Source organism: Talpa occidentalis, unplaced genomic scaffold (assembly GCF_014898055.3).
Source record: "Talpa occidentalis isolate TD23 unplaced genomic scaffold, MPIMG_talOcc4v2.1 talOcc4.2, whole genome shotgun sequence".
Classification (NCBI taxonomy): domain Eukaryota; kingdom Metazoa; phylum Chordata; class Mammalia; order Eulipotyphla; family Talpidae; genus Talpa; species Talpa occidentalis.
Window position 1 is genome coordinate 150,121,250 of NW_023602073.1, and position 27,964 is coordinate 150,149,213.

The window sequence follows — 27,964 nt, forward strand, 5'->3', positions numbered from 1 at the left end:
ATTTGTTGTTGCTAGTTTTTTTAATATGTGCCATTCTCACTGGTGTAAGATGGTATCTCATGGTAGTTTTGATTTGCATTTCCCTGATGACAAGTGATGTTGAACATTTTTTCATATGTCTGTTGGCCATTTGCATTTCCTCTTCAGAGAAGTTTCTTTTTAGCTCTTCTGCCCATTTTTTGACTGGATTATTTTCTTTGTTGTTGCTGAGTCTCCTCAGCTCTTTGCAGATTTTTGTGATCAGTCCTTAATCATTAGTGTTGGGTGCAAAAATGTTCTCCCAGTTGGTGGGGTTTCTCTTTGTTTTTGTTATTGTCTCTTTTGCTGTGCAGAAGCTCTTTAATTTGATGTAGTCCCAGCTGTTTATCTTCGCCTTCACTATCACTGCTTTGGGTGATGTGTCTGTAAAGATGTCTTTGATGTGCAAATCCCGTAGTGTTTCGCCTATATTTCCTTCTATGTATTTTATGGTTTCAGGTCTTATGTCTAGTTCTTTAATCCATTTTGAGTTGATTTTTGTGTATGGTGTGAGGTAGTGGTCAAGCTTCATTCTTTTGCATGTAGCGACCCAGTTTTCCCAGCACCATTTATTGAACAAACTTTCTTTGCTCCAATGCATAGTCTTTGCTCCTTTGTCAAAGATTAGTTGACCATAAATCTGTGGGTTTATTTCTGGATTTTCTATTCAATTCCATTGGTCTGTATGTCTGTTCTTGTTCCAATACCATGCAGTTTTGATGATTATGGCTTTGTAGTAGAGTTTGAAGTCTGGGAGTGTGATGCCTCCATTCCCTTCTTTTTTTTTCAGGAGAGCTTTGGCTATTCGGGGTTTTTTGTGATTCCATATGAATTTCATCAATAATTGTTCTATTTCTTTGAAGAATGCCATTGAGATTTTGATTGGAATAGCATTGAATCTGTATATTGCTTTTGGTAGGATGGCCATTTTAATAATGTTTATTCTTCCAATCCATGAGCAGGGGATGTCTTTCCATTTCTTTGTGTCTTCTTCTATTTCTTTTAACAGTGTTTTATAGTTTTCTTTGTATAGGTCCTTTACCTCTTTTGTTAGATTTATTCCCAAATATTTGATTTTTTTTGTTTCGATAATAAAAGGGATGGTTTTTTTGATTTCTTCTTCTTCAGATTTTGCAATATAGTCATTTGAAAGAAAATATTCACTAACTTTCAAGCTGTAACAGGTAAGTTTATAATGTGTTTTTTTTGTAACCAAAGACCAAAATCAAATATAGAAACTAGTCCTTGTACCAACTTACTTCCCCTCAAATCATAATTTTCCAAAATAAAGACAAAAGTGGTAAACATTAAAACTAATTTGAGTAATTGCATAACATTAAACTAAATAAAAACTAATTTAAGCCCCTACTAAAAGTCATTCAGATTAGCTCTCAAAGGGACATATAAACTCTTTCATTCCATGGAAGCTCTTGGAATTCCATGGAATCCTAGTGTTTTCTAGTGTTTTTCACCCACAAAAATACCAGGCAAGACAAGATTTCAGGCTAAAAGCATCAAATTTCAGTGTCCTCCTTCCTTATAATTAATTTGACAATATTTTTGGTACAGGAAAGACTAGCGAGCAACAGCTTTGTCTAAAGAGCAGCCGCTCAGAGGTAGTGAGGCCCCACATTTCAGCTAATTTTCCGCTCTTCTTATCTTGCTCTCCTGAGAAGGAATTTAATAGATGGCTGGAAGACCTAGAACATGACATTTAGCAAAGGAGTGTCAGCAACATCCTTTGGCCTCAACAAAGATGGAGCCTCCAAAATATAAATCAAAGAAAATATAAGAACATATCGGAAGAGAAAAGATGGCAGTGATCTTGCACACTTTAGACACGTGATATGCCTTAGGGGATCGACGGAGCAAGCAGTGCTAAAAATAATGATGTACCAACTGAAGATATTTAGCTCTCTGCTAAGAGAGGGGGCGATATAGAAGAACAAGAAAATCTTTGGATTTCTTTTCAAATCATACAGGTTCCACTGAGAGTCCAACCTCAAACTGTTTCTTTGGCAATTCTCTTATTTTCTATGAACCTCATAGATTTTCTCGAAACAGACAGTGACAGCGATGCCACTGTCATGTGACTATCATATGAGTCAAGACAATAGGCAAGGAAATGCACTGTAAATTGAAGGTGTGCCAAAAGATTAGCTCAAAAGTAGAAGTTTTTATGAGGGGTATTCACGGGCTACAAAAGCTATTGTCAACCAAGAGAAGTGCTGATCCCACAACACAAGCCAATTTACAAACCTGAAAACAGCGGTACAAGATAATACTTTATTATTCCAGAGTGGTTTTAGGCTCACAGCAAAACTGAGCAGAAACTACACAGCAAACATGTCCCTTATCCAACTCCTAATCCAACACTGTGTGTGAAGCTGGTCTGCTGGAGACTCGGTGGAGATCACTGAAAAGATGGCATCTTTGTCGCAAAGTGCATCATATCAACATCCCTTCCTCATAAATCAAGAGCCAAGGGCGTCCATGAAATGACACGGTTTGCATGTCCCTTCTAGAGTTATCGGGAAACAGTGAGTGGAGCTGCATCCACGTGGGAGACCCAGAAGCTACTTTTGAATGATAGAATTATGTTGGGTGCAGCCCATGACCTCAGTTTGTTAAAACAGACTATCTCCGTGTTTCTCTAGGAAAATGAGCAAGCACTTCACTGACATTTTACATTCTTCCCGGGAAGACTCCCTGGGAGGCGAAGGCACTCAAACACTGAAGAGTCCGGGCTAAGAAGCAGCAAGAAGTCAGGAGCTGGGGGGGCAGGGCTGAGGGACTGGATGCAGGGCACATGCCCATGCACAGAGCTCACCAGAGACGCCGCTGGAATTTCTGCTGGTGATCTCTAAACACTCTGAACCAGAACCGACAAGGCAGTCTGCTTTGCACTTGGCTGGCTCCAGATAGCGCAAATGCATCCCGTGACAGTGATTGGTGAAACAAGAACTTTCCTGAGCCCTCCTCTTAGTTCTCCGGCCTTGGTTTCGCACGGAGACATCAGAACGGAGGGAGGAAAAGGGCAAAGCAGGAGGAGGCTCTGGATGGGGAGAGGCTCAGTGGCTCATCCCGGCAGCCCTGCAGGTGGCCAGCCTCACGTGGACCCTCGCGGGGGACAGGCACAGTCTCTGTTTGGTGAGGTGACTGTGGTTGGTGAGACTGCACACTGTTGTTTGCTGATCTGAAACTACATTTGTGGTCTGAAGCTCTCCATTTGGCCCTGGAAAAACTACTGCCCACTGGAGGTCACGGCAGTGTTGTCATCGAAGGAAACAGGAATCATGGGAGCTCAGACACAGCTGGGTGGGTTGGGCAGTTTGAGATGCGAAAGGCCTAACTAGAACTGCCCGGAGCTGCCATGCAGAGTCCACCACTCAGCATCAAAGGGTCAAGAAGCTACACATATTCACCACGGGCCAGCCCGTGTTCTCAGCAACTGACCTGTGGCCACACCTGCTTATTTGAAACTGTCACTTCTAACCTCACCTGTCGATTCTCCAACCTTGTACCATGATGTAGGGTAAAGAAAATGTCAGGCTTTTCTGCCCTTCCGCCATCAGGATAGATGATGGATCCTTGTCCTGAATGCATGCCTGATGGCGGGCACCTGGAATAGGGTGTGGGCATAGGTAGATGGGATTCAGCTGGGCTAAGACTGTGCTTTTTAAGGGCGGCGTCACGGGGACGCCAGCAGCAGCAGTAGAAGCCGAAGCTGAAGAGAAGCCGAGATCACCAGAGAGCCCAGATAGAGTGAAGATTTGCTGGGGGCTGGGAGGCCTGCCAGCCTCCCGGCCCCCCAGCACCCCTGCCTGCCATATGCCTGGTGAACCCCAATAAAAAACCTGCAAAACCACTGAGGACTCTGACTCCTCCTTGACCCGGTCTGCATGGGATCAGAAAACCTGCACCGCGTCCATTCCTGCCCTTACACATGACTATTCTGTGAAGGAGAATCCCTGCAGGTCACCCCCACCCCTTGCCCTTCCCACCACCCAGGTCTCTTCTCAAAAACTTTCTGGCTCAGCCCTGCCCTGTGACACAGTCCTGTCTGCGCAGAGTGACCTGCTGGGCCCGCCTCTCAGGACACCCCGCTGGTAAGAACATTTTTTCTTTCACTCTTGCTATATCTTCCATGACTCTGAAATTGTTCACACAACAGTGAATCTGTTTGAGGCAGGCAATCCACTTGGAAGTCGTAAGTCACAGATTTAGTCGAGATCTAGGAAGGATTTCCTGTGAAGTAGATAATTTTTAGCTGCTTTGAACAAATGAAACCTGTTACCACATGGAAGAGTCCTTGGGTTTTTTTCCAATTCTCAAACAGCAGGTGGAGACAGGTTTCAGGTGAAGTAGTTCTCTTTGCCAAGCGAAGGTGTGGACACTGGAAACAGCTGACCCCAGAGCGGTGCTTCCGCCATCACAACAGGAGTGCAGGCAGAAGACAGGTAAGACACACCTGCTGGGAATCAGGAGGGCAGCTGCGGTGTCAGGAAGGCACTTAGATCAGCAACTACAAAGTCCATCTCTGTGCTGAGACTCTGGAAGGCCAGGCATACAGTGATCGCAAGAACATTCATTCCATCATTCGCTCACTCCAAACCACAACAGCCGCAAACATCCCCTTAATGCATCAAGCGCTGCGTTAAGCACACAGATTAAAAAGGTAAGTCCCGCCTCCAGGAACAGAGTGTAGCAACGGGACTGAGTAGTGGGGTACCCAAGTAAGAGGCTCTTTTAATTTTGGGGGTCGCATTCCATGCACTCTGTGGAGATGTATTTGTAGCATCTTCATCTCATCTGTCTACCACAAAACCGAAATCTTAGCTTTATGGATACTTTCTACAACTTGCAGATGACATCACAATGATCTACACTGACCCTCTCTCTAAACTACTCCCAGTAGGTCATCCTTTAAGCCATAACATAGGTTTTCATTTGTTTTAAGCACAGGATGGAGGAAAAAAAGCTCATTTGTCTATGAAATGATGTGGTCAGATTTTACAGAGGCCAAGTCAGATCATTTTAACGGTAGGTCACTTCCTAGACCCTAGGCCAGTGTACGCCTTTTAGGATGACTCTAAATTAATAGAAAACTCTCAGAGCACAACTGAAGAATGAAGGCAGTTGAGGGTTGTTCTGCCGTGAGATAGAAAGTTGGTTCTTGGGACCAGCTGGAAGAATTCTTGGTTTAACACACTCACAGGGGACCACGGGTAACCAGAGGGCTCCCGGTCAGGGAGCTTCCAGAACGCTCGCCACAGACTCCGGCCTCACAAGCACTGACTCTCTAATAAACCACTGTGTCTAGCTCGTCACTTGAAAAACAGCCATAGCCCAGGAGACCGTGGAGTTACACCATTTCCTGTCCTCCGAGTCACCAGCCCTCTTCTGTTTTCTCTTTGCTAAAGGAAAACGTCTACGCTTCACTTCCTGGCCTGCTTCTTAATCCCCATCCCCAAGCTCGGACGCGGTGTCTAGTAAATTTGATTTCTTTTCAGGAGAAAGCTGCTGCGTGGGGCTCCACACTCTCTGAGCCCTAGTAAGAAAGCGATGTAACTCACTCTGGGTGCTTGCAGTAAGAATCTAAGCTCGGGGTCCCCAGCCATGATTCTCAGTTTGCCTCATTTCTCATTGTGGCCCAAAGGGCAGTTGATTCTGTCTCCATCTCTCATCTGGCTTCAGTGGGGCTTGGGAGCCCAGAGGCGGCACGCAGCCTGCAGGAGCACCAGGGGCCTGTAAATCAACTGCACGACCATCTCCCGGTCCTGACGGCGGGCGGGCCTCCTTCTGTGGCAGGGCTTCTCAAGGCCGCGCTTCCCCTCCCACGTTTTATTAGCGTTAGGTAATAGACTTGTTCTTCGCAAAGCATCGACAAAGGAGCTACGATGGAGTAAGTTAGGGCTACTAAATTTTATTTATCTTTCCCCGGTGAGGTCTTCAGGCCACTTACTTCTTAAGCAGAGAACACATAAATTAACCCACTTCCTAAAGATCTATTTTTTTTTCCTTTCACAATTCATGATAAAGCTTCCAAGTGGTCAAATGGATAACACATCAGTTTCATTCTGTAGACAACCAGGGAGTTATGTTTATATGGAGCAGCAATTGCTGAAGCAACGGTGGTGTTTTATGCACAAACAAGTTTGAGGCAGGGCAAATCCCTGGCCCCCGGTCACGCAGAGCACGCTGCACCGCGCAGCCCGGCTGCAAAACTGCCAAGTTCCTGAGCCCAGACTTGGCAGTCACGAGTCACATGCCACGTGCACCATCCTCTCCTTACTAACAGAACTCTGATTTTCTTTTTTTAAAAAAAGAATATTTATTTTTACGCAAACAAGAACTGGGGTACAGGCTAGAGCTGTGGGGTGAAAGGACTCACCAGGGACAGAGTGGGGAGCAGAACAAGCAGACTGATGAAATCCACTGCTGAGGGGAGCAGCAGGGAGACAGGAGAGGTCTGCTGTGCCCTGTGGGTCAGCTCCCTGGCCGGGGACGGAACTCATGCAGTAGTGGCTGCCGACAGCCTGATAGCGCTGAGACTTAACCCCTGCACCACCTGGGAGGACCTAGAACTCTGATTTTTCAGTGGAGAAGCAAAGGATCCAACTCAAGCCAGTAGGTAAATGGGGTAGGCCTAAGCCAATTATGGGTATCCTGTTCACCTTTGGAGGAAAATAGCTTTTTTTTTTTTAAGATTTATTTCTTTATGCATACAAGAGCTGGGGTACAGGCCAGAGGTGCAGGGGGTGAGAGGATTCACCAGAGACAGAGTGGGGAGCAGAACAGGCAGATCTACTGAAATAGACTGCTGAGGGGAGCAGCAGGAGACAGGAGAGGTCTGCAGCGCCATGTGGTCACCTCCCTGGCCAGGGATCAAACTGCTGAAGTGGCTGAGGATAGCTTCACAGTGCTGACCTTTAACCCCTTACACCATCGGGGAGGCCCCAACACTAGCTTTTTAAGCTCCTTTGTACTTGTCAGTGACCACGTGGCAGTTATGAACAAGTGAGATGGAAGGAGAAGCCTGCGACCAGGTTTTTAAGGATTATTAATATTGTTGTTTCCTTTTTAAAAGAAATGAAACCGGCTTGGCCGCCTCCCGCCCCCCATCCTGCAGCCCACTGTGGCTGACACCAGGGGCCCTGACACCTGCCGTGGCTGACGAAGAGACAGACAGCCGGCGGGTGCCTGAGAGGATACAGTCCTTCTAGGCTAAGCTCCTGGGGAGCCAGAGCTCTCAAGACATGCACAGGCCCCGCCCAGCCCATACAGCCACGCAGCTTTAGAACATGACACAGCTAAGTGCAGCTTCAAAGGAAGCCGAAAGCACATGAAGAACTTACTTGAGAAAACCTCGTGTTCCTTGGTGTTTTATAAAGATATTTAGGTTGTTGTTTGTCAAAGGATTCTATGTAGTTACCTTCTAAATGTCTAACGGCATCATCGTGAACAATGAATAAAATTCGAGGTAGCTCAATCAGCTTACAATTAAGTAAATTAATGAACATGCGTCACCGCTGACTGACAGTCTTTAGAAAAGTTTCCATCTTTTACGTAAAAGGTAAATAACGTTAGCATAGAGTGCGTCATGGCCGTACCCGTGCATGCCTATGCAAATTAGGAAGAACATTTCAAATAGAACAACTATCTGAGATTTATTTAAAGCACTCAAGTGTAGATGCTGCTTTCTGGGAAACATTCAGCAAATACCCAGTAGGCGTAGTTACTAATAATACTCATTCCTCATCTCTCCATCTCTCTCCATCGTGAGGAAGGAACACACACACACACACACACACACACACACACACACACACACACTCACACCCCAAAACTATATACTTTGGCTGGATGCCTTCAAAACTCAACACTTGAAAATATATGCAAATGCAATTTGTGGAAAGCATGACTCCACTTCCCGCCCGCCCTGGAGGGAATCGCACTGGCCTCTCGGGCCAGGGGCACAGCTGGTATCAAAGCAGAAACGGAAACAACCCTTTAGGGACCTGCCTGGAGAGCAGCCGTCTCTCCGGGACCCCGATGTCCTGGGGAGCCACAGGGAGCTCGCTCCTATGAGATGGTTTTCTTCTCTCTTTTTCTTAAAGAATTGTTTATAAATTCATTTAAAAAAAAATGTCAGTCACTTACACAGAGTCTTTGAATAAGGAACCAGTGAAGCCTACCCCTCCCCCACCCGAGTCCACACACACATGACTGCCTGCTTGGAATTGTCAGGGAATTTCCAACACTGACCATCATCTACACAGGCTTCAACACCCGAACAACGAGTAACAGAGGATAACAGAGGACTGGAGAAAATTCAGTTCGGGGCCTCCCCGGTGGCGCAGCGGTTGAGCGCTGGGTTGCGAAGCTGCCAGCAGCCTCTGCAGCGCCGGTTCGATCCCCGGCTGCTCCCCGGCCACCGGAGGAGGGTCCCACAGGGCGCGCAGACCTCCCCTGCCGCCCGCTGCTCCCCTCAGCAGTGTCCTTCGGTCCTTCTGCCTGCTCTGCTCCCCGCTCTGGCTTCTGGTGAATTCTCTCACCCTCCCGCGCTTCTGACTGTACCCAGTGCTTGTATGTATAAATAAATAAGTAATCTTTAAAAAAAAAAAAAAAAAAGAAAGAAAATTTAGTTCGGAAATAGTAAGAATATGAAAAAGGCCCTCAATATAAGACTTTCCAGAACTGAACTAACACAGCAGAGTGCACAGCTCTGGTGAGAAAGGCCACAGTTCCCCTGGGGACACTGCGCTCTTCCACAGACGAGCCTACACTTACATGTAACCTCTTACTTACTTCATGGAGATTTTACATGTCTACACGACATTTTGTGTATTTTTACAGGCAATTTTGGAGACTTTTCTCTTTGCTTACAGATAACTAAGTGTGCGTGTCCCCGATGTCATACGGGGAGCATTGAACTAATTTTTTCAATCTGGAAGAGCGTGCGTACACGTGTCTTTCTCTGCTAATGACAGGTGCTGGTTGTTTACCACTCATTACTAGTTAGGTTTACTGATCATTATGAACAGTTCTCCAGGAGATCTAGAGAAGGTCTGATGTGCAAACGGCAGCTGACTGATCACACTCATCCTGATGTTGGCGCCACCCCAGGGGTTCTGCGGTTTCTGAACCCCAGATGCGTACTCCCCACACATGGCCACCACCAAGCGGGTCAGCTGAGATATCCCGTCTGCCGGCCGTGCTGCTCATCTCTGCTCCTCTGCTGCTGGCCCGTCCAGCTAGACCAAAGCCCATGGAGGGAGCCCTTTGTGCCCGCGTCCCTTGGAGAGAGTCAACGCTGCCAGGTAGGCTGCCCTGGTCAATGTGAATCTCAGGTTGAAAAAATAGTGCACTCTGTCCCATGCACTATTTGGGGCACATGTACCCTAAATAGGACCATCGCTTATGGAAAATCAAATTTGGCGGAAGACCTGCAAAGTTACCTGGACGGCGCTGGAGCCAGGCTGAGCCCACACTCCTTCCTCGCCGAGATGGTCAGTGTCTGTCGCGCTCGCTTTACCACGTTCCCACGTGGACACTGATGAAAACCTCCTTTGTGGACTCTGCTCTCCCTCCCCCCTGGAGTACGGGCTAAAGCCAAGGCCAAGCAGCCATCCTCGCTCCACCTTTCCTTCTCTCATCCTCAGCTCTTCTCCTTCAGAACCCCAGCTAAAACACTGAAGGGATCTGTGGGAGCCTTTAAAATGACCCAGAAATTGCTGGATCAGATGCAAGCTCCATCTTTAGAAGGTTGAGGACTCTCCACACAGCTTTCCACAGTGGTTGGACCAGTTTGCACTCCCAGGTATTTACCCAAAGGACAGAGAAACATTCATTCAAAAGGGCACCTGCACCCCTATGTTTATAGCAGCACTGTTTACAATAGCTAAGCTATGGGAACAACCCAAATGCCCAAAAATAGATGACTGGATCAAGAAGATGTGGTCCATATACACCATGGACTATTACTCAGCAGTCAACAAAGATAAACACATGCAGTTTGCAGCAACATGGAGGGAGCTGGAAGGGATCATGCTCAGCGAAATAAGCCTGAAAGAAAAAGAAAAATACCGGAGGGTCCCACTCATAGCAGGAATCTAGAAAACCTAAATAAGGGACCAGGAAAAAGACCAATTATAATAAACTAAAAATCAAGATCAACAAGCAACTATAAATTAGAGACACACTATGGGTCGGGAGAGGAGGGAGTAGGATCAAAACAAGGGGGGTGGGAATTGTACGGGGAATTATAACCAAGATGAAAATGCATACGTTGTGCAAAAATGAAAAATGATGTAAAAATATATAAAATAAAAAAAATGAAAATAAATAAAATAAAATGACCCACAAAATCATGCCAGCCTATGTCTTCAAACACATAAAACTGCCGTTTCAGACACGTGTCCTGGGGCCATTTGTAGGTTCCGGCTCTAGGAGAGTCTGCTGGAAACCACCAAAAGCTGATCCATCGAATGGTCCACTTGTCTACTACATAATTTATCCACATCTTGCTCAAGGTGATTATTTATATAAGGTGCCTGCAGGCTGTCAGTGCTCTGAGCTCCTCAGATCCTGCCCCGTACCTCGACCGTCTGGGGGCTGAAGGTCCCGTCTTTCCCAAGCAGAGGGGTCTATCTCCCCGCCCCCCAAACATAGCTGCAGCAGGGAGGAGCTGGAGAATAATCACACAGAACATCCCAAATTCTCTGAGGAGGACAAAATTGACCCCTCAAACCAGAGAAATCTCAGGAGTCACTACAGAATCCAATTCAAGGGAAGATACTAAAAACTTTATAGCTGATTGAAGACACAACTGTTGTTAGATCTCTAAAATTGTGCAAGAGAAAATGGTGGGAGGCACAACAATTCTGAAGAGACAGAAAATAACTGAAATGAAGGTTAGAAGGAAGTCAGTATAACCCTGGTTCCCGCATGAACACTGCAGTGCGGGCTATGTCATGAGGGCGTGTGCACAGGTGTATTCAGGGACACCTTCATAAGCAGGTAAATTCCCCTACGGTTCTTCCCTTACAACAAAGTCAGGATTTTTTTTTTTAATTTTTTTTCAAGATTTATTTTTATTTATTTATCTATACATACAAGCACTTGGTACAGTCAGAAGCGCGGGAGGGAGAGAGAATTCACCAGAGCCAGAGCGGGGAGCAGAGCAGGCAGAAGGACCTAAGGACACGGCTGAGGGGAGCAGCGGGCGGCAGGAGAGGTCTGCGCGCCATGTGGGACCCTCCTCCGGTGGCCGGGGAGCAGCCGGGGATCGAACCGGCGCCGCAGAGGCCGCGGGCAGCTTCGCAACCCAGCGCTCAACCGCTATGCCAACGGGGAGGCCCCAAAAGTGAATATTTCTTAAAATTGGCTGAAAAAAATTGTGTCACTGAACATTTTGAAGTTAATCAAATAGAGACTGTAATCACGATGTGAATGTAGCTATCAAAAGGATGCTCCAGAATGATAGTGTTCCTTAAAATGCTTTTGGTAAATTAGGTGAAATCAGTATAATAACAATGTCGAATTAATTTGTAGCTAGCGGAGGTAATGGTGGTGGTGTAGAATATTTACAGGTGTAAACCCTGGGTTATGATCATCAAAGACTACTAGAGCTTTGAGAAAATGACACTAGTAGCACTTACATAAATTCTTATAACCTTGAGTTGCTTATTGTGATTGTCATCAGTGCCCTGAGGTGGCCTGGGTCAACCACTTCACATTTATAATTTGCACGACACAATGTATGATATAAAAGCAAGACTAATCATTTCCTATAAAATAAATCATTAAAACTTAAAATACTTTACAGTAACCCTTTGAATTGTTCAATTATTATGCTTGTTTTTACCTCAGACGGGCTCTTTCCCTGGTATCGGTTTTGGGAGCGGGGAAAAGAGGAACACATTTTAACTTTCTCAGTGTGCCCTTGCCTGGAGAGTGGGCAGAGCAGAGGCATCTTTCTTGTGTGCCTGTGAGGTTGGAGTCAGCAGCGAGAAGCAAGGAGTACATGCAAAGAGGGGGTGCTTCAGAGCCGACATGACAGAGGAACCTCCTGGAAGAAAGGACTGCTGGCAAGACAAGGGCCAGGGGCCCACTCCGAAGCCACAGTATCAACAGAAGAAAGACCCATGTTGCCATCTGCCCCCACTCCATTCCCTGCCTTGGTGTGAGACACACACACACACACACACACACACACACACACACACACACACTCACTCACTCTCTGGCTTCCTGGTAGACCTACCTCTTACCACAAATCAAAACAGCCATCGGGTTCAGCAAACACCCTCGCCACTGGAACGCCCACAATGGGTCTTAAAATTTAATTGTTTAAATGACACAAATTACTTAAATGTCAATTTATGAATTACCTAAGATTACTTACAGGAGATGGCATAATTTGCAGTGACTCTTGTGTTAAACTCCAAAAACTCAGAAACACTTAGCAAGTGATCGGTGAGTAAAAAGTTCTCATTCCATATGGGAGGGAAGGTCTCGATTTTCAGAGGAGTAAGGAGACCCCTGACCAACAATTAATCTGTAACAAATACTAAGTTTGGGAATGATTGTACATTTAGACTATATTTCTTAATAAATTTCTTCACATAAATTGTCCCTAATCTATAAACTAATTTTAAATAACATCCATCATGCCGGGCATGTTACATCTTTCTCTATTTATTGCACCATTTCTCATCAGGAACCTTTTAGCTTTAATGCTATTCCATGGCGGAGTAGCTCATTAGAGTGGCAAAGATAAAGTTCTCTTTGAGATAAAGTAATTATAGAGATTGTAGGGGGAAAAATCATCCGAGCTCTTGGCGGCAGTAATCTCCTTGCTTCTGATTCATTTTAAGACTAATAAACTGAGTGCAAACCAAAGGCACCAGTGGCGGACAACCTGAGCTTACGCTGGAGGGGGAAGCAGCGCGAAGCTCATCAGAAATGCAGTCCTTGAGAGGTGAGTTTAGACAATGAATTCAGCAGTCGCTTTGGTGCTTTGGGGTAGAAAACTCTTGACCTAAGCAAATCACAATAACAGGTAACATTTTCTTAATGTTTTTTATGAGCCAGGCATTGTGCTAAGAACTTTAATCAGTTAAGTCTTCGAATCCTCCCTATGGTGTTAATGACAGCCACACCACCATTCTGGAACAAGGAAATGGAGACATAAGGACATCAAGAGTGTGCCCAAAGCCACACAGCTAGTGAGCATCAGGACAGAATTTATCCAGAGCTCCTGAGAGAGGAGAGGCCTGTGCCTCACCCTCCCCCCTGCCCCAGGCACCTCAGAGCCCACCGCCACAGCCAGGGCCACGGACCAGGTCCTGGCTGCACACCACACCCCGCCTGCGCCAGTGACTACTGAAATCAGCAACTGTTTTACTAATGAACATCCTTACTATACGCTGAGCCGACCTCCTGTTCGGGGAACACCATGCCTTCCTGTCAAAGCTTGGCTTTCCTCAGGAGTCACGGTGATATAGAATGGGACTGGTGCAAGATGACAGGAAGGAGCACACTGCCAGGCTGCAGGGGAGAGCACGCCAGGACTGAGCATGCGGAGGCTGCAGGGTGAGAGGAGGAACCATTCCAGAATTATCCACAAGGTCTGACTCCTCATCATCAGCTCGTCTTCTTTTTCTTTTTTTTTTTTAAGATTTATTTATTTATGCATATAAGAGCAGGGCATAGGCCAGAAGTATGGGGATGAGAGGACTCACCAGAGACAGAGTGGGGAGCAGAACAGACAGACTGACTGAAATACACTGCTGAGGGGAGCAGCAGGAAGACAGGAGAAGTCTGCTGTGCCATGTGGGTAGCTCCCTGGCTGGTGGGGGATCGAACTCATTGCAGAGGCTGTGGATTGCTTCACAGTGCTGTGCTTAACCCCTTGTGCCACCAGGGAGGCCCAACAGCTTCATCTTCTAATGAAGCTTCTCTAGCCAGGCAACATGTTTAACAAGGCAGGCAGTCTCTGTCTTTGTCTTACGTTTATGTAAACGAGTTTAGAGATCTTAGGGAGTCTGATCTGAGAGTCCATCTGTTCGTCCATTTATCCATCCATCCATCCATCCATCCACCCATCCATCCATCCATCCATCCATCCACCCATTTGCCCACCCATTCATCCATCCATCTTCCTTACCTGAAGGCTCTTTTTTCACACCTGACCCTTTCAAACAAACAGCAGGACTAACAGTGGAAGAATCTGACCTGCCGGGATTCTAACCTTGAGTTTAGGTTCAAAGGGGAAGCGAGAGGGAGAAAGATCTTTTAAGTCTTTCAGTGCTATTTCTTTTTCCCAATATAAATTCCTTTTAAAATTTCCAGTTATTTCTCAAAGCAGTCTTTTTTCTACAGAGCTAGGAAAATCTTAAATTTTTTTGCCTGTTTTTTTTTTTTTTGAATTAAAAAAAGCAAATAAAAGAGAGGCTCACAGTACATATCAGAATGTGACTTGGTCCTCATTTAGCTTCCCAGATGAAACAGTAATGCCACAGGTTATTTTAAAGTGTTTGTTTTTTTTATTCCAGAACACAAGCAGAAATGCATGAGCATGGAAAGGCACCCTGCCTTCTGTGTTCAAGCCTGTGTCATTTCTGCTGGACCTATGTGGACAGTCCTTGAACAGGCAATTGGAATTGGATGCCTGCCATGTTTTTCCAGTCGGCTGTGTTCTCTTCCGGTGAGCGTTCATTTTTCTAAAGACTATTTTGGCTAGTGGAAACCTTGGTCAAGGTCACCATGAAACAAAGAAGATAATTCGACTGGGAGACAGAGGAAAAATTGGTGTCCGGACTGATTTTCCACTTACCATCGAGGTCAGACCTAACCTGAGACATTGGTGTCCTTAACAGCAAGACAGGAACCACAGTCCACCTTGCGAGAATGTATAGTGAGTGTCGTGCTAAATAGGAAGCATTTAAACAGTTACAGCCGAGAACAGCATGTGTGAGACCGGCTAATTATCATCACATGCAAAATTTAAACAGTGTTGAGGGAATGTTAGGTTTATGGTAAGTCTCCACGACAACTCAACAACAAATCGAGGGCCTCCCCGGTGGCGCAGCGGTTCAGCGCTGGGTTGCGAAGCTGCCCGCAGCCTCTGCAGCGCCGGTTCGATCCCCGGCGGCTCCCCGGCCACCGGAGGAGGGTCCCACAAGGCGCGCAGACCTCTCCTGCCGCCCGCTGCTCCCCTCAGCAGTGTCCTTCGGTCCTTCTGCCTGCTCTGCTCCCCGCTCTGGCTCTGGTGAATTCTCTCACCCTCCCGCGCTTCTGACTGTGCCCAGTGGTTGTATAAATAAATAAAAAAATAAATTAATTAATAGAAAAAAAGAGATGTTACTACTAACACTCGTGGGAAGCATGGGGTTTGTTTCTTCAGACCAGAGAAAAGTGAAATTGTTTTTAAAAACAAGCCAGGCAGCTCAGTAAGTTCCACTTTTCTCCTTGTGTAGAGAAAGCTCCTCGCACCTGCCTCTTGTATGTGGGCTGTGTCTGCACCCACCCACTGAGGTCCTCACCACCCCCTTACCGCCTACATCTGACCTAAATTTTTTTCCATAGGCCTTTTCTCTTTTCTATCCCAGGCCCACCTCCGCTCCAGGCAGGACTATGGCAGTGATCGGTCCCTTGAACACAGCAGGCAGTGGGCCACTAACACCCACGTCTGCCTATTTTCAACCCCCTTCCCCAGAGCTGACTCTGCTTCTGACAGGCCACACGTGAACCTGGCCAGATCTGCCTGCTTGGAAGCCTTACTAACACACCTGGTCAGCCACAGACAGGGCCCCCGGCCAGGTGACACCAAAGCTTCAGACTCAGGATGTTCAGAAGGCTGGAGTCCTCCGGGCAGGAAGATAGTCAATCTCTCTCTCTCTCTCTCTCTCTCTCTCTCTCTCTCTCTCTCACACACACACACACACACACGCACACGCACACACACACACACGACCTCTATTATTACAATATTGGGCAGAAGGATTACTCCTATCTAGCTCCTATGAATGCTACTAAAAATCCCAAAGAAACAACTCAAATGCTCCTAATGTTTCAAAACAATGAAATCCTTTCAGAATAAGTATCAATAAGCAAGACAGTCCTGAGCATATTTCCTACATTACTGATGGTCACCAGTAGGAAACTATTTTAACCTGGTTATAAATAAACTTGCAGTCTGACACGGATCTGGATCTTAGAAGTTTACCATTTGTCAATTATGTTTAATTAGGTAAAATCCCAATCGGTTTCTTATCCCAGGGAAGTATTACATTGGCATAGTCTTAGACAAGATTGAAAATCTCCTATTCTTGCATGAGGATTTCCAGGTCCAAATAATTAAGCAGTTTAACAAATGAAGAAAATGCCCAGCGCCTCTGCTGGCCTTTACGCCATCTGTCCGACCCCCAGGCTATTTGAGCAGGTGAGCTTCGGGGTAAGCACAGGATGTGCAAAGGGCTGTGATTGAGTTTACAAGCGTCGCTCGTCCAGTCTGGGCTCAACCCCCAGCAAGCTCTTGCCACTTTTTTTCTTTGAGCTTCGTTTTCCTCAAATATGAAATAGGGGTGTTAGCAAATAATTCGGTTGTTGCTATGAAATTCGATAACGCACTGGGAGTTCAGTAAGAAAAATGACAGCAACTGACTATGAACAGGTCACATCCAGCCTCAGCCGCGTCAGGCCTCGGGTCTGCGCCAGCAGCACGGCAGAGTCAGAGGCTGCTATGACACCAGGGAGGCCGGAGGCAGAGGGGAGAAGCGGCGGGGGCCGGCCTGTCGGGCGTGAGGACAGCACGCGGCCGGGACGGCGGCACCGGCTAAGGAATCCACAGAGGAAGGGTCGGCCCCAGTCGGTCAGGGCAAACACAGGCGTCCCCCTGATGGCTTGATGGTTTCCCTAAGTGGATCCCCACAGGTGGCTAAACCATCGGACCCCATATTGGAGCAGTTCGTCCACTTCCCCAGGCCTGAGCCTTGGGTCCACTCTCCTGCCCTTTCTCAGGGCGCCAGCACTCGGCTTTCCCATCACAGGTCGCCTCACATGGGCCTCCTCACCGCGGAGCCACGGGCAGGGCTTCCTAAGCACCTTCTTTGCCTCTGTCACGACGTCCACCCCCACGGCCACCGCCGCGCGTGAACAGGGCGTTCTCAGACAGAGGCCAGGCAGCCGCCCGCCCACACATTGCCGGGCTCCGCGACCTCATGCACAAAACCTAAATGTTCCCACCACCGTCAGGGTCATGAAGTGGGGTCAGAGTGCCTGTCTACACGCAGCCAGGCTGCCTCGCCTCCAAGCACTCGGTCTTCTGCTGCCTCCCCAACAATCTCTTCGCTCCCCGTTTGTGTCCACACCACACGCAGACAAATTCTACACAAGCATAAGGCTGGAGCCGTGAACCAGCCGTGGGTGTGTTTTCAGGCAGGGGCACACGAGCCTATTCCCTGCGGGGCCAGAGAGCCAGGGCGCTGGGCCCTGCCGGCCACCCATGGGGTGTCCTGCTCTCACTCAGCCCGTGGGCACGACAGCCACACAGACCACAGCGCAGAGGTGGGCGGTCCCCTGACACTCATTGTGGGCGCTGGACTCTACTTCACCATGTTCATGGACGACTCAACAGTCTCCTTCCCGTGGAGCTTCTCAACAACTGACAACTGTTAAAAACATTTGAGCTGTGGACTGAACACAACCAGCTGAGGCCACAGCGGCCCACAGCATGCTGACCCCTGCGTCTCTAGCAGAGTGCCCGCCCTCACTTGCCTTTCACTCCACATTGGCGTCTAGCTTACGTCAGCACCCTGTGCACGCCCACCGCAGCAGTCCGCTGGATCTCGACGCACACACACAGCCACGTCACCACGCGTGGGTGAAGGGAGGAAGCCCTTCCAGACTCTTGTAAGACCCCATGGCAGCTTCAAACAGACACCCTCAAAGAATCTGAACCCTTCCTGTTGTAACAGCGTCTCTACACCCCCTGCCCATAGTTTGGAGGGCAGAACTGGGGCCAGCGGCCCTGGGTACGTCGGCTTTCACAGAAATCAGGAAGGCGGATGTGTCGGCGAAACTTCAGATACCATCAACCATCACAGCCACACAGAAGCACAAGGTTCATTTCCAATGATGGGTGATGCTTCACTCGAAACCCCAGAGGCCTCTGTGGAGATATACATCCGTCCCAGCATCCCCTGCGACGCCTCACTTACCTGGGCCAAGGTGAGCGTGGCCTGCTGGCAGGTATGGCACTGCACCCTGAGCTTTCCCGGCTGCACGCTCCGGCAGGGGCCTTTGCAATAGACATAAAAGCTGTTGTAGGTCGGTCTACCTGCTGGAGGAAAGAGCAGAAGCAGCAGCTGGTCAGTGCTGAGTCCAGACTAAGCTCAAGCTTAAAAGCACTTCCTCAGGATCATCTGAAACCCGGGAGGGCTCAACACTGAGGAGGCACAACTAGAATCTAGAAAATCGACATTGATGTCAAAAGAGTAGGAGTCTTTCTCTCTTGTAGCCCAGAGCCCCGAGACTTTCTCAGCAAGGTTAGCCGCCCCCTGCCAGAAGCAGCCGGATGCTGCCGGGAGGTGGATTTTCGATGCCAGCACTTGCTGTGAGGTTTGTAGGAAGGAGGATCATAGAGGCTGCTGGAACTCTCCAGACCGCTGCGCCTGAATTCCTGATCGTGCATCTGGACACATTTGAAGGCTTCAGATGTTCCCTCTTACATTCTCATTCACAGGGACAAACCACCCATTTTCATGATGTGAAGGCTGGGACACGGTTTGCTATGTTTTCCGTGAAAACTCCCAACACGGCACAGAGAGGCAAGACCCCATGAAGCTCAGAGCTGTGTCCGGCGATGGTGTGTGGCATTTTACTAGTGTTTCTGACTAGGCAACTCTATTCCCAATGCCACGTTTTCAAGAGTAAAAGCTGGACCAAAAAAAAAAAAAAAAAAAAAGCACAATAATTGAACATCTCTGATCACTTCCCTCAATTGGTGACACACAGGTAGATGGTGTTATTCTAGAAATTAGGGGACTCTTTCTGGATGGCTTCACACTTCCCTGTGTGTAAAAACTAACTTTGTTCAGAAGCACCTTTCTAGATTTCTAAAATTACTAAAGAGTTCTTTTATTCCTTACTTTACTTCTTGTTAGTGGACAACGTAGGGGTTCTGGCAAAACGTTGGCTTAAAACTGTACTGTTATCATCAAGAACATCTAGAAAAATGAATGGCATTTTTGTGAGTGTGAACCAGCAACTTCCCAAATGCACATGATTTATTAAAAACAATTAGTATGAAACTAACGAAAAAGCAAAGCGCTCCTAAATCTTCTACTGTTCACTCTATTTCCTTTGCTAAATTATAGTCTCTGCAGACATTGAATTGTGACTTGTTCAGCCATCTTTATGATTCTAAGTGACAATGCTTTGCAAACTGTAAAGTGCATAAGGATGTCAAATTTCACAATTTTATTACTTATTCACAATACCTTTTAATGTCATTACTGTCCAGAGAATATCCGGACCCAGTGTGAAAGGGGAGATAAACTGTATTGATAAGAAAATCTAATTATCTGATACATCTTTATAGTTTTAATGCCTTAATGTGCACAGTCTTCAAGTCTATGACTATTGCGATGATCAGCAAATGCAGTAGTTACCATAAAACACATTCTAAAATCATAGCTGCAACTGGCAGAATAACAGGATCACAAGAACGGTGACAATTTTCATGTGCAATCAGGAGAGCTTGTGGCAGAGATAGGAGCATGTGCTGTGAAGACCTTCATCAGCAATATGAGTAACTCCAACGTCACACTTCTTATAACCTACTGGAAAGGTTAAACAATAAACAAACAAAAAAAAAAGGGCAGAAAGGGGTGGGGACAGAAAGGCTTACACGGGGAACCCAGTCACAAATCCACTAGCCTCTTGAAGGAGAATGTCAGCAACAGTTTTTCCACATGAAATGAAGCATCTCAGAATCTGCAGATGACTCTTCTGTCCCCCTTGGGTGGCAGCAATGTTTGCAATGTTGTTTTGGCTCCTGCTCTATCCAGGCAGAAGCTCACCCACCTCTGCGTGCTACAATCGCAGGCCAGTCCTTGGTATGTTCTACAAAAATGCTGCAGGCCGATGTCTGCCCAGGAGCAGACTCACCGACACGCCATCTATTGCACAGACAGCCAGCGGGGTGAACAGCCAGGCCAGGCAAGCTCAAGGTCAGGCCGGTCCTGTCTGAGGCAACCTTCAAGCTTCGGGCTCCGCCTGGTCAAGCTGCAGCACTGCAGGGGAAGGCTGAGGTCCCCTCCGCGGGCTGGCTTCCCCACCCCTGCGAGTACCTCCGTTTAGAGTTGGCGCGTTCATGCCAGCTGCGGTCTGCACAGGGCAGGACTCAGGACACGCCCCTCCCTGGGGTCCTGCCTGCCTGCCCCCCGGAGAATCTAAGTCACAGAGACTTGAGCGTCGAGTCCTGACTCCTAAAGGAAGGGTACGGCGATTCAAGGAACGAGCAGAAAGCCCTTCCCCGGGCCCGAGGCTGTCTCCCTCAGCTGCGGGCTCCCACCTTCGCCTCCCAGTGGGTCTCAAAATCGTTTCTCTCCTAACGGACTCTTCCATCTGGCACCCCCTACGCTGGGCAAAATCATCAAAGCAGATTGTGTTTGCCATTGTAGATCTTCCTCTCTCCATACAACATGTTTTAAAACCTAGGGAAACACGTGGAAACTTTCACATGTTGGATCTGGCCCGTCACTCACCAGTTGCTGACATCGTGCCGTCACTGAGCGCACCTCCCGCCGTGTGTGTGTGCGTGCCCGTGCATGCACACATGTCCACACACACACCCTCATACAAAATACTCACATATAGGCTGTTTGGTTAAATCCTTCAACATCCTAAAAATAAAAACTTATTTTTCATATAAAACCATAGAGCTGTTTCAATGATCAGGTTGTTCAACGCTGAGGTGAATCAAGCACATCTTAAGCAAACTTTATCAGACAGGGGGGTTCTCCGGATCTTAAAGGGTGTGGAGTGAAAACAGCGGGGATTCTGTCTTCAACCTTTTGGGGGCGCCAGCTACGTGGTCCTCTCCGGCTGCACCTCAGGAGCCCTGCGACCCCCCGAGGGAGCAGGAGCACGGCCCCCCACACTAAGCCTGTCTTCGGTGGAGCATTTTTGTGAGTCTGTATTTCTCGAATAAAACTTGCAGAAAAAAATTAGAGGAAGGATCTGCCCCACTGTGTGGGCTTGACCCCCAGCAAGGCAAATGGCTGATGTTAATAAACCCACTTCACCTGCGCCCCAGAGGAACCACGAGAACCGAGGCCTTTCCCCGACCCTCAGTCGTCAGTAAACTCGTGCAATTATTTGCTCATAGATCATAACAAAAAGTATAGTCTTTCCATTCCGAAGATCTTCCCGTCTGTTCTGTTTTCTCCGGGTGGAGGTTGAAAGCACCGCCAGGCACTCAGGCCCTTCAGCGTGTGAGTCTCGTGTCCAGATCAGCCCCCGTCTCCCGAGCGGCATCTCGTGGCCTCGCCACCTTCCCTCGCCCTCTCTGTCCCCTCGACATTGAGCCAGGTCCTCGCTTTTCCCTTATTCTCTTTTCTTGGCTCAAAAAATTGCCCAGAGAATTAGCAATAAGTATAAGCTCCCAGGAAAGCCCTGTCCGAACAGGGACCATACATGCGTACACTGCTGTGACTTTCTGAGGAAGCGGCACACTCTGCGCAGCTTCCACGTCTCCTCCCTGCACTGCTGCTACCTGGCCTGGAGATGCTGCGTGAACAAGACAGACGGACACTGGCGAGAAGGCGGGGACCTCCCACCCCGTCAGAGGTCGCTCTCACTGCTTGTCTCAGGGAACCAAGAGTTCAATTGCTTGGATTATTTGTTTTCTGGGGAGGAGAAAGTGAGATTTAGCCTATTTTATACGGAGATAAATAATGGCTGGTATTGATATGCTATAAAAGGGCAGGTACACAATTGATTAAAAATTACGCTTATCACAAAGGCGCACAGTGAAGTACGCATTAGAACAGGCTGCCCACGAGAAATTTCTGTGACCGTGAAATGCCCCCACCGCAGGCTCCCGCACGGAAGCTGCTCAGCACCCCTGCCCTCTGCGGCCCTGGAGCGCGGCGAGGAAGCAGGCCTGACGTCACGGAAGTCACAGAACTGCACAGCCACGGGGGGAGCGGCCGCCCGGACGGAGGGCATAGAGAAGAGCATAAGCCACAATGACGTGTCTGGTCCCACCTCATCAGGCATGTGGGTAACAGTGCTGAGGGGGGTCTTTGTCACCCCAAATTTGGAATTCAAGTACATTCTCATACGTTGGGCATTCATTCCTCTTGCTTCGCAGAAGACCACCTTCTTGCTTTTATTTGTTTACATTTAATTCTTTTTTTTATTTTTTGCATAGAAGAGCTGGGGTGCAGGCCAGAGGTGTGGGGGGTGAGAGGATTCACCAGAGACAGAGTGGGGAGCAGAACAGGCAGATCTACTGAAATCCACTGCTGAGGGGAGCAGCGGGCGAGTCAGGAGAGGTCTGCTGTGCCCTGTGGGTAGCTCTCTGGCCAGGGATTGAACTCGTGCCACAGTGGCTGCCAATGGCTTCATAGTGCAGAGACTTAACCCCTGCGCCACCAGGGAGACCCCTAGCTTGTTTTCTTTGGTTATTTATATTCCACAGATGAGCAAAGCCCTACCGTAATTACTCATCGAATCACATCCATATTGTTCATCCCTCCATTGTTCCCAAAATCACTATCATTTTTAATAGCTGAGTAGATTCCATGAGTGTATATCCCATAGCTTCTTTATCCATTTGTTTGTCATTGACATTTAGATTGATTACTGGTCTTGCTATTGTGAATAACTCTTTGTTGCTGTATTTTTGCTTTTTGCTATGTCTTTATGTAGGCAGGGGTGCACAAATTCTTTTGTCTCAGTGTTTTAATATTCTTCAGATAAATACCTAGGAGCGGTATTGCTAGATCGTATGACATTTCCAACTTTTTAAGGAATCTCCACACCATTTTCTACAGAGGCTGCACTAACTGGCATTCCAACCCAGTGAGAGTTCCTTGGTGGAGGGCGGTGAAGCTTGTGCACACGTCGAGGTGTGAAGTTGCACTCCCAGTCTTACACATCTTTGTAAAAAATATTGCAAGCTATGACTTTTTTTGTTTGTTTTTAAATGCTTTTTTTTTTTTTTTAAGATTTATTTATTTATTTATACAAGCACTGGGTACAGTCAGAAGCGCGGGAGGGTGAGAGAATTCACCAGAGCCAGAGCGGGGAGCAGAGCAGGCAGAAGGACCGAAGGACACTGCTGAGGGGAGCAGCGGGCGGCAGGAGAGGTCTGTGCGCCATGTGGGACCCTCCTCCGGTGGCCGGGGAGCAGCCGGGGATCGAATCAGCGCTGCAGAGGCTGCGGGCAGCTTCGCAACCCAGCGCTCAACCGCTGCGCCACCGGGGAGGCCCAAGCTATGACATTTTGATGAAAAATAAGAAAAATTGCTTTAAGCCCAAATTCTTCCTGATTAGGTATATGACAACATTAAGAAACATTGACCATGATGGGAGGTTTTTGCAATGTTTTAAAGTTTACTCAAATCACATTTATTTTCATGCATCAACTTTTTATTATTATGCCACAGATTCACCTGGGCAGTAGGAAATTTCAGACTGGCAATAGTGAACAACTACGTGGATCCAGTCTAGTAGATAAATTTCTCAAGCTGGTGGATGTACTTAAAGAAAATCAAGCGTTTCATAAATAAGAACTGGTTTTGATTGTGTGATTGACAAGATGGTATGGAATTCAAACACATTCCAAAACTTCACCTTATGGTGGACTTGCTTAAACTAGAGCTTATTCTTCTTTAAAAGAGTGACACCATCATTGCCTCTTTATAAGAGGGGCACACAAGCTCAAAGAGGTAGGGGGCATCCCCACGAGACCCCAGCGGTAGACAGATTTGAGTAGGCGCTTTGCTGATTACAAAGCAAAACTCTCTCCCCTCAACCATGTGATAAGAACCTAGACTTCCGGGTGGGCTTTCGTAAAGACTGTGAGGCATTACTCTATGGCTACTAAAATGTGGCGTCTCAACACAGGCTGGCCAGGATGGACCCTTGCCCGACCACCAACCGCAGCCTCAGCCTTAGCATCCACTTCCCTCACTCAATCACGGGAAAGGTTTCAAGGGCATTTCCAAGAACACTTTACAGCACTGGCATTTAGCAAGAAAGTGCAGGTACACAGTCATCAATAAGGAAATATAAATCTCAGCGTTCAGGGTCAGCACAAATTCTAAAACTGGATGTTGTACCAAGCAATGATAACTCATGGCGTGGCCCACTTGAAAATCAATAGAATTTCTTATTTATCTTTATGGAAATGATACGTTTCTTGTTATCGGAAAGTTAATTTTCAGTCTCTTTATTTTTAATGTTCTAAGTGTTAGAGCAATCTATTAAGTAAATGGACACTCAGAGGAATGGCATTAATTAGAGAATATAGCAAGTCAGGTATGGTCCTGCACCCCCCCCATTCTTCATTTTATTTCACCTATAATAGCCAATGTAATTACTTTAATATAAATATTTCATTAAATTCTAATAATTTCAAGTATCACTACTACCACCCAATATCCGTACAGATTCCTACACTTCAAGTACGCTATTTTGCCTGTGCCAGATGACGAGACAAATGGATAATGTGAATAAATCTGATCTTTCCAGTACTGATCTGCAAAAAGCCTTTGGTGGTAATTGAGATTCATAAAACCTCTACTCCTTCTTAAATTATGAGCAGAACTATTTTTCTTTAGTGTACAGTGATTAGCTAGAAATGTGCAGCGATGTCATCAAGGCCGGGGGGCAGATAAAATGCCTGTCTACTCTTAGCCACGGTTGACGATGTGAACTAGCTAAGCTTGCAAGGGAGCCATTAGCGACACACGTGGAGAAGGGCTTCTCACAGCCATGCTGGGACCCAGCAGTGTGGCGATCTTTCATGGGAGATGCCTCCCAGGCATCACATTCCCAGTCACCTGGGGGACCCAGCTAAGAACCACTTCTCTCCTGATCAAAGGTCCCTGCAAGCTTAATGTGCATGTCACACAGAAGTGCCTCATCCTGTCCGCGGCTGCACTTGCATAAATCAGATTTAAGTTCCAAAAGGCCGGGTCTATGAGACTGGCCCATCCTCAGCTTAGAATAGTGTCAGCCTTGGTAGATGTTAATCCCATTGCTTGATCAAGTGACTGAGAAACTAGTAAGATCAAGGAAGGTCATTTTAACTCGATATGGTCCAAGTGCAGGAGGGTCAGCTGGCCTGTGCCACAGGTAACAGCTACCTCTGTGCCACCTTCAGCAGCCTCTGCCCAGGGAAGAAGAAACGTTGCTTTGAGAACGCTACACAGGCACAGGCCAGCACTCACGCCTCACTCTCTCTATAAAAGGAAAATTCAACTTAGAGAAATTGAGGAGAGAAAAAAATTGCTTAATATCAATCAGTAGAGAAATGCACTTAGAGTTTCTAAGGAAAAATCTAGCTAGTTAGACTTCTGCCTAAAGAATCATGGTTGTGGGCCTCCCTGGTGGCTCAGGCGGTTGAGTGCCGCACTGTGAAGCTGTCCGCAGCCTCTGCAGTGCCGGTTCGATCCCCACCGGCCTCGGAGCAACCCACATGGCGAGCAGACCTCTCCTGTCTCGCCCACTGCTCCCCTCAGCAGTGTATTTCGTCAGTCTGCCTGTTCTGTTCCCCACTCTGTCTCTGGTGAATCCTCTCACCCTCCTGCGCATCTGGCCTGTACCACGGTTCTTGTGTAAATAAAATAAATATTTAAAAAAAAAGAATCATGGTTGCTGGGAGGAGGGGGAACAGCGTCAAGGAGGCAGATTGGGAGCCGTACGGAAATAAGAGTATTAGGGACCTATTGAGATTCCCTCCATCAAGAACAGTAACCGCCAGTACTGGTGTGTGCCTGGCGCGCCAGTAGCATGTGGGAAATGAGAAAACACAACTAAGACAATCCTTGTCTTCACAGTCTGCATCTAAAACTCACTCCAACGTGGGTTCAAGTACAACTAACAAGGTATTTAACAAATGCACACAGGCAGGGAAGCAGCTTAGTGTCCTGAGATGACTGTAAAGTACACCCCAGTGGGGCGGGGTGAGACATGCACCACTACTATGTAATCTTTCATCTCAGAAGTTCTTTAATACGCAGTTTCTGATGTGATCAGGCTGCATTTCTCCATATGGAGCCTGCCTGGAGTCCGTCCAGGAGCATCTGCTCACACTGCTGAGCCCTGGGCCTTTCCAAGGACAGGGGCCTCCGCCCACGTCAGATGGAGCATGGCCTGTGCTGGGAGGCAGCCCAGGCCAAATCGCCCTACATCTCAAGCCAGAGCTTGCTTCCGTGTCCGGTTCGCATAACCTTTGCTGGTTATCAAGATCCTGGGGGGGGGGGACCTTAGCGAGCCCTTCAAAAGTGCTTGGGTGAAGCATACAGGCACATCCATTCAGAGAAAGTGAGCGCCAAGATGGCGATGACAACACCCCAGCCGGCGACTCCACCTCCAGCCACACCCTGTCAGCTTTGTTACCTGCAGTCTTCGTAGCTGGGGTTCCCGGAGTCATGTGGATGGAGGCCGGGAATTGTGACTCCCCCAGGGAGCCAGGCGGACTCCACGGGCCATGTTGGCCTTCTCCCCTAGCCTCCCTAAATCCCACAGTGGCTGCAGAAGGCCCCCAATTTCCCCACCTCTAGCCATGGACCCCTTGGTTTCCCCAAGAACTCTTCCTTCCTTCATTCTCCTGTCCTCCGGGGCAAAGTAATTCTCTTCTAAAAACACACTGCACAAGCTGCTTAACTTGTTAAAAAAAGGTCTTAACCAGTTCTGGCGCCCACACCAGCTCTCTTCCCAGCAAGCAAGGGTGACGCCAAGTGTCTCCGTGCCCTGGTGGCAGAGCCCAGAGTAGTGCCAGGCAAGGACTATCTTTGCACGAAATTTATTTACACCTTGTATCTTTCTTCTACATGCCTCTATGTATTGTTTTCCTACAAAAATATTTTAAATTACTTACCATTATCAAAAATGACAGACCTAGAACAGGTGCTATTTACTCAGAGGTTAAAAATAGCCACCAACATTGCATTTCACAGCAGAAAAAGTCACGTGCCTCGTGACTTTTTTTTTAACGATTTATTTATTTATTTATACAAGCACTGGGTACAGTCAGAAGTGGGGGAAGGTGAGAGAATTCACCAGAGCCAGAGCGGGGAGCAGAACAGGCAGAAGGACCGAAGTACACTGCTGAGGGGAGCAGCGGGCGGCAGGAGAGGTCTGCGCGCCATGCGGGACCCTCCCCGGCGGCTGGAGATTGAACCGGCGCCGCAGAGACTGTGGCAGCTTCGCAGCCCAGCACTCAACTGCTGTGGCACCAGGGGAGGCCCTGCCTTGTGACTTTTTTTCAAGCCAGTTTTCCCAACCTAACTACAGGGCCCGAGAAGCAAGGAAGACACTTGCCCTCTCCTGTGCCTGCATCCATAGGCCTCCAGCCCTGCCTTTGCCCTGGGACCTGTCCCCTCCATGAGGACACCCAGTTCAACCTCCAAACTGGCATGCAACTCCGAGCACTCTGGGCTCTGGTGGTGGGCACTATGGGGACTAGGCCTGGAGGGGACCCTCTACTTCCAAAGACTAAAAACGGTGAAAACCAATGGTACGTCAGTAAACTTTTTTTAAAAAAATCTACAGTAATATGCTATAATAATCCTATAAAAATATCATTCCACATAATGTGGATTACACATAGCATTTTGTCCTTGAAAAAAATGAGTGTCTGTCTTTAAATGAGTGGAACACTTAAGACCACAGAAAAAATAACGTGGGAAAAACAGAT

General features: G+C 47.6%; 1 protein-coding gene across 4 annotated transcripts in view; it reads right to left on the bottom strand.

Annotated features, from left to right (window-relative positions):
• Positions 1-27,964, bottom strand: part of PRKN (parkin RBR E3 ubiquitin protein ligase) — a 1,086,879-nt gene that overhangs the window by 600,497 nt on the left and 458,418 nt on the right. For 3 of the 4 annotated variants that reach the window (XM_037520693.2, XM_054697961.1, XM_054697959.1), the window contains one exon: positions 18,246-18,367. In XM_037520693.2, coding sequence (XP_037376590.2) covers positions 18,246-18,367 — 122 coding nt within the window. The remainder of the gene's footprint in view (positions 1-18,245; positions 18,368-27,964) is intronic. The other variant, XM_054697960.1, reaches the window with a different exon arrangement.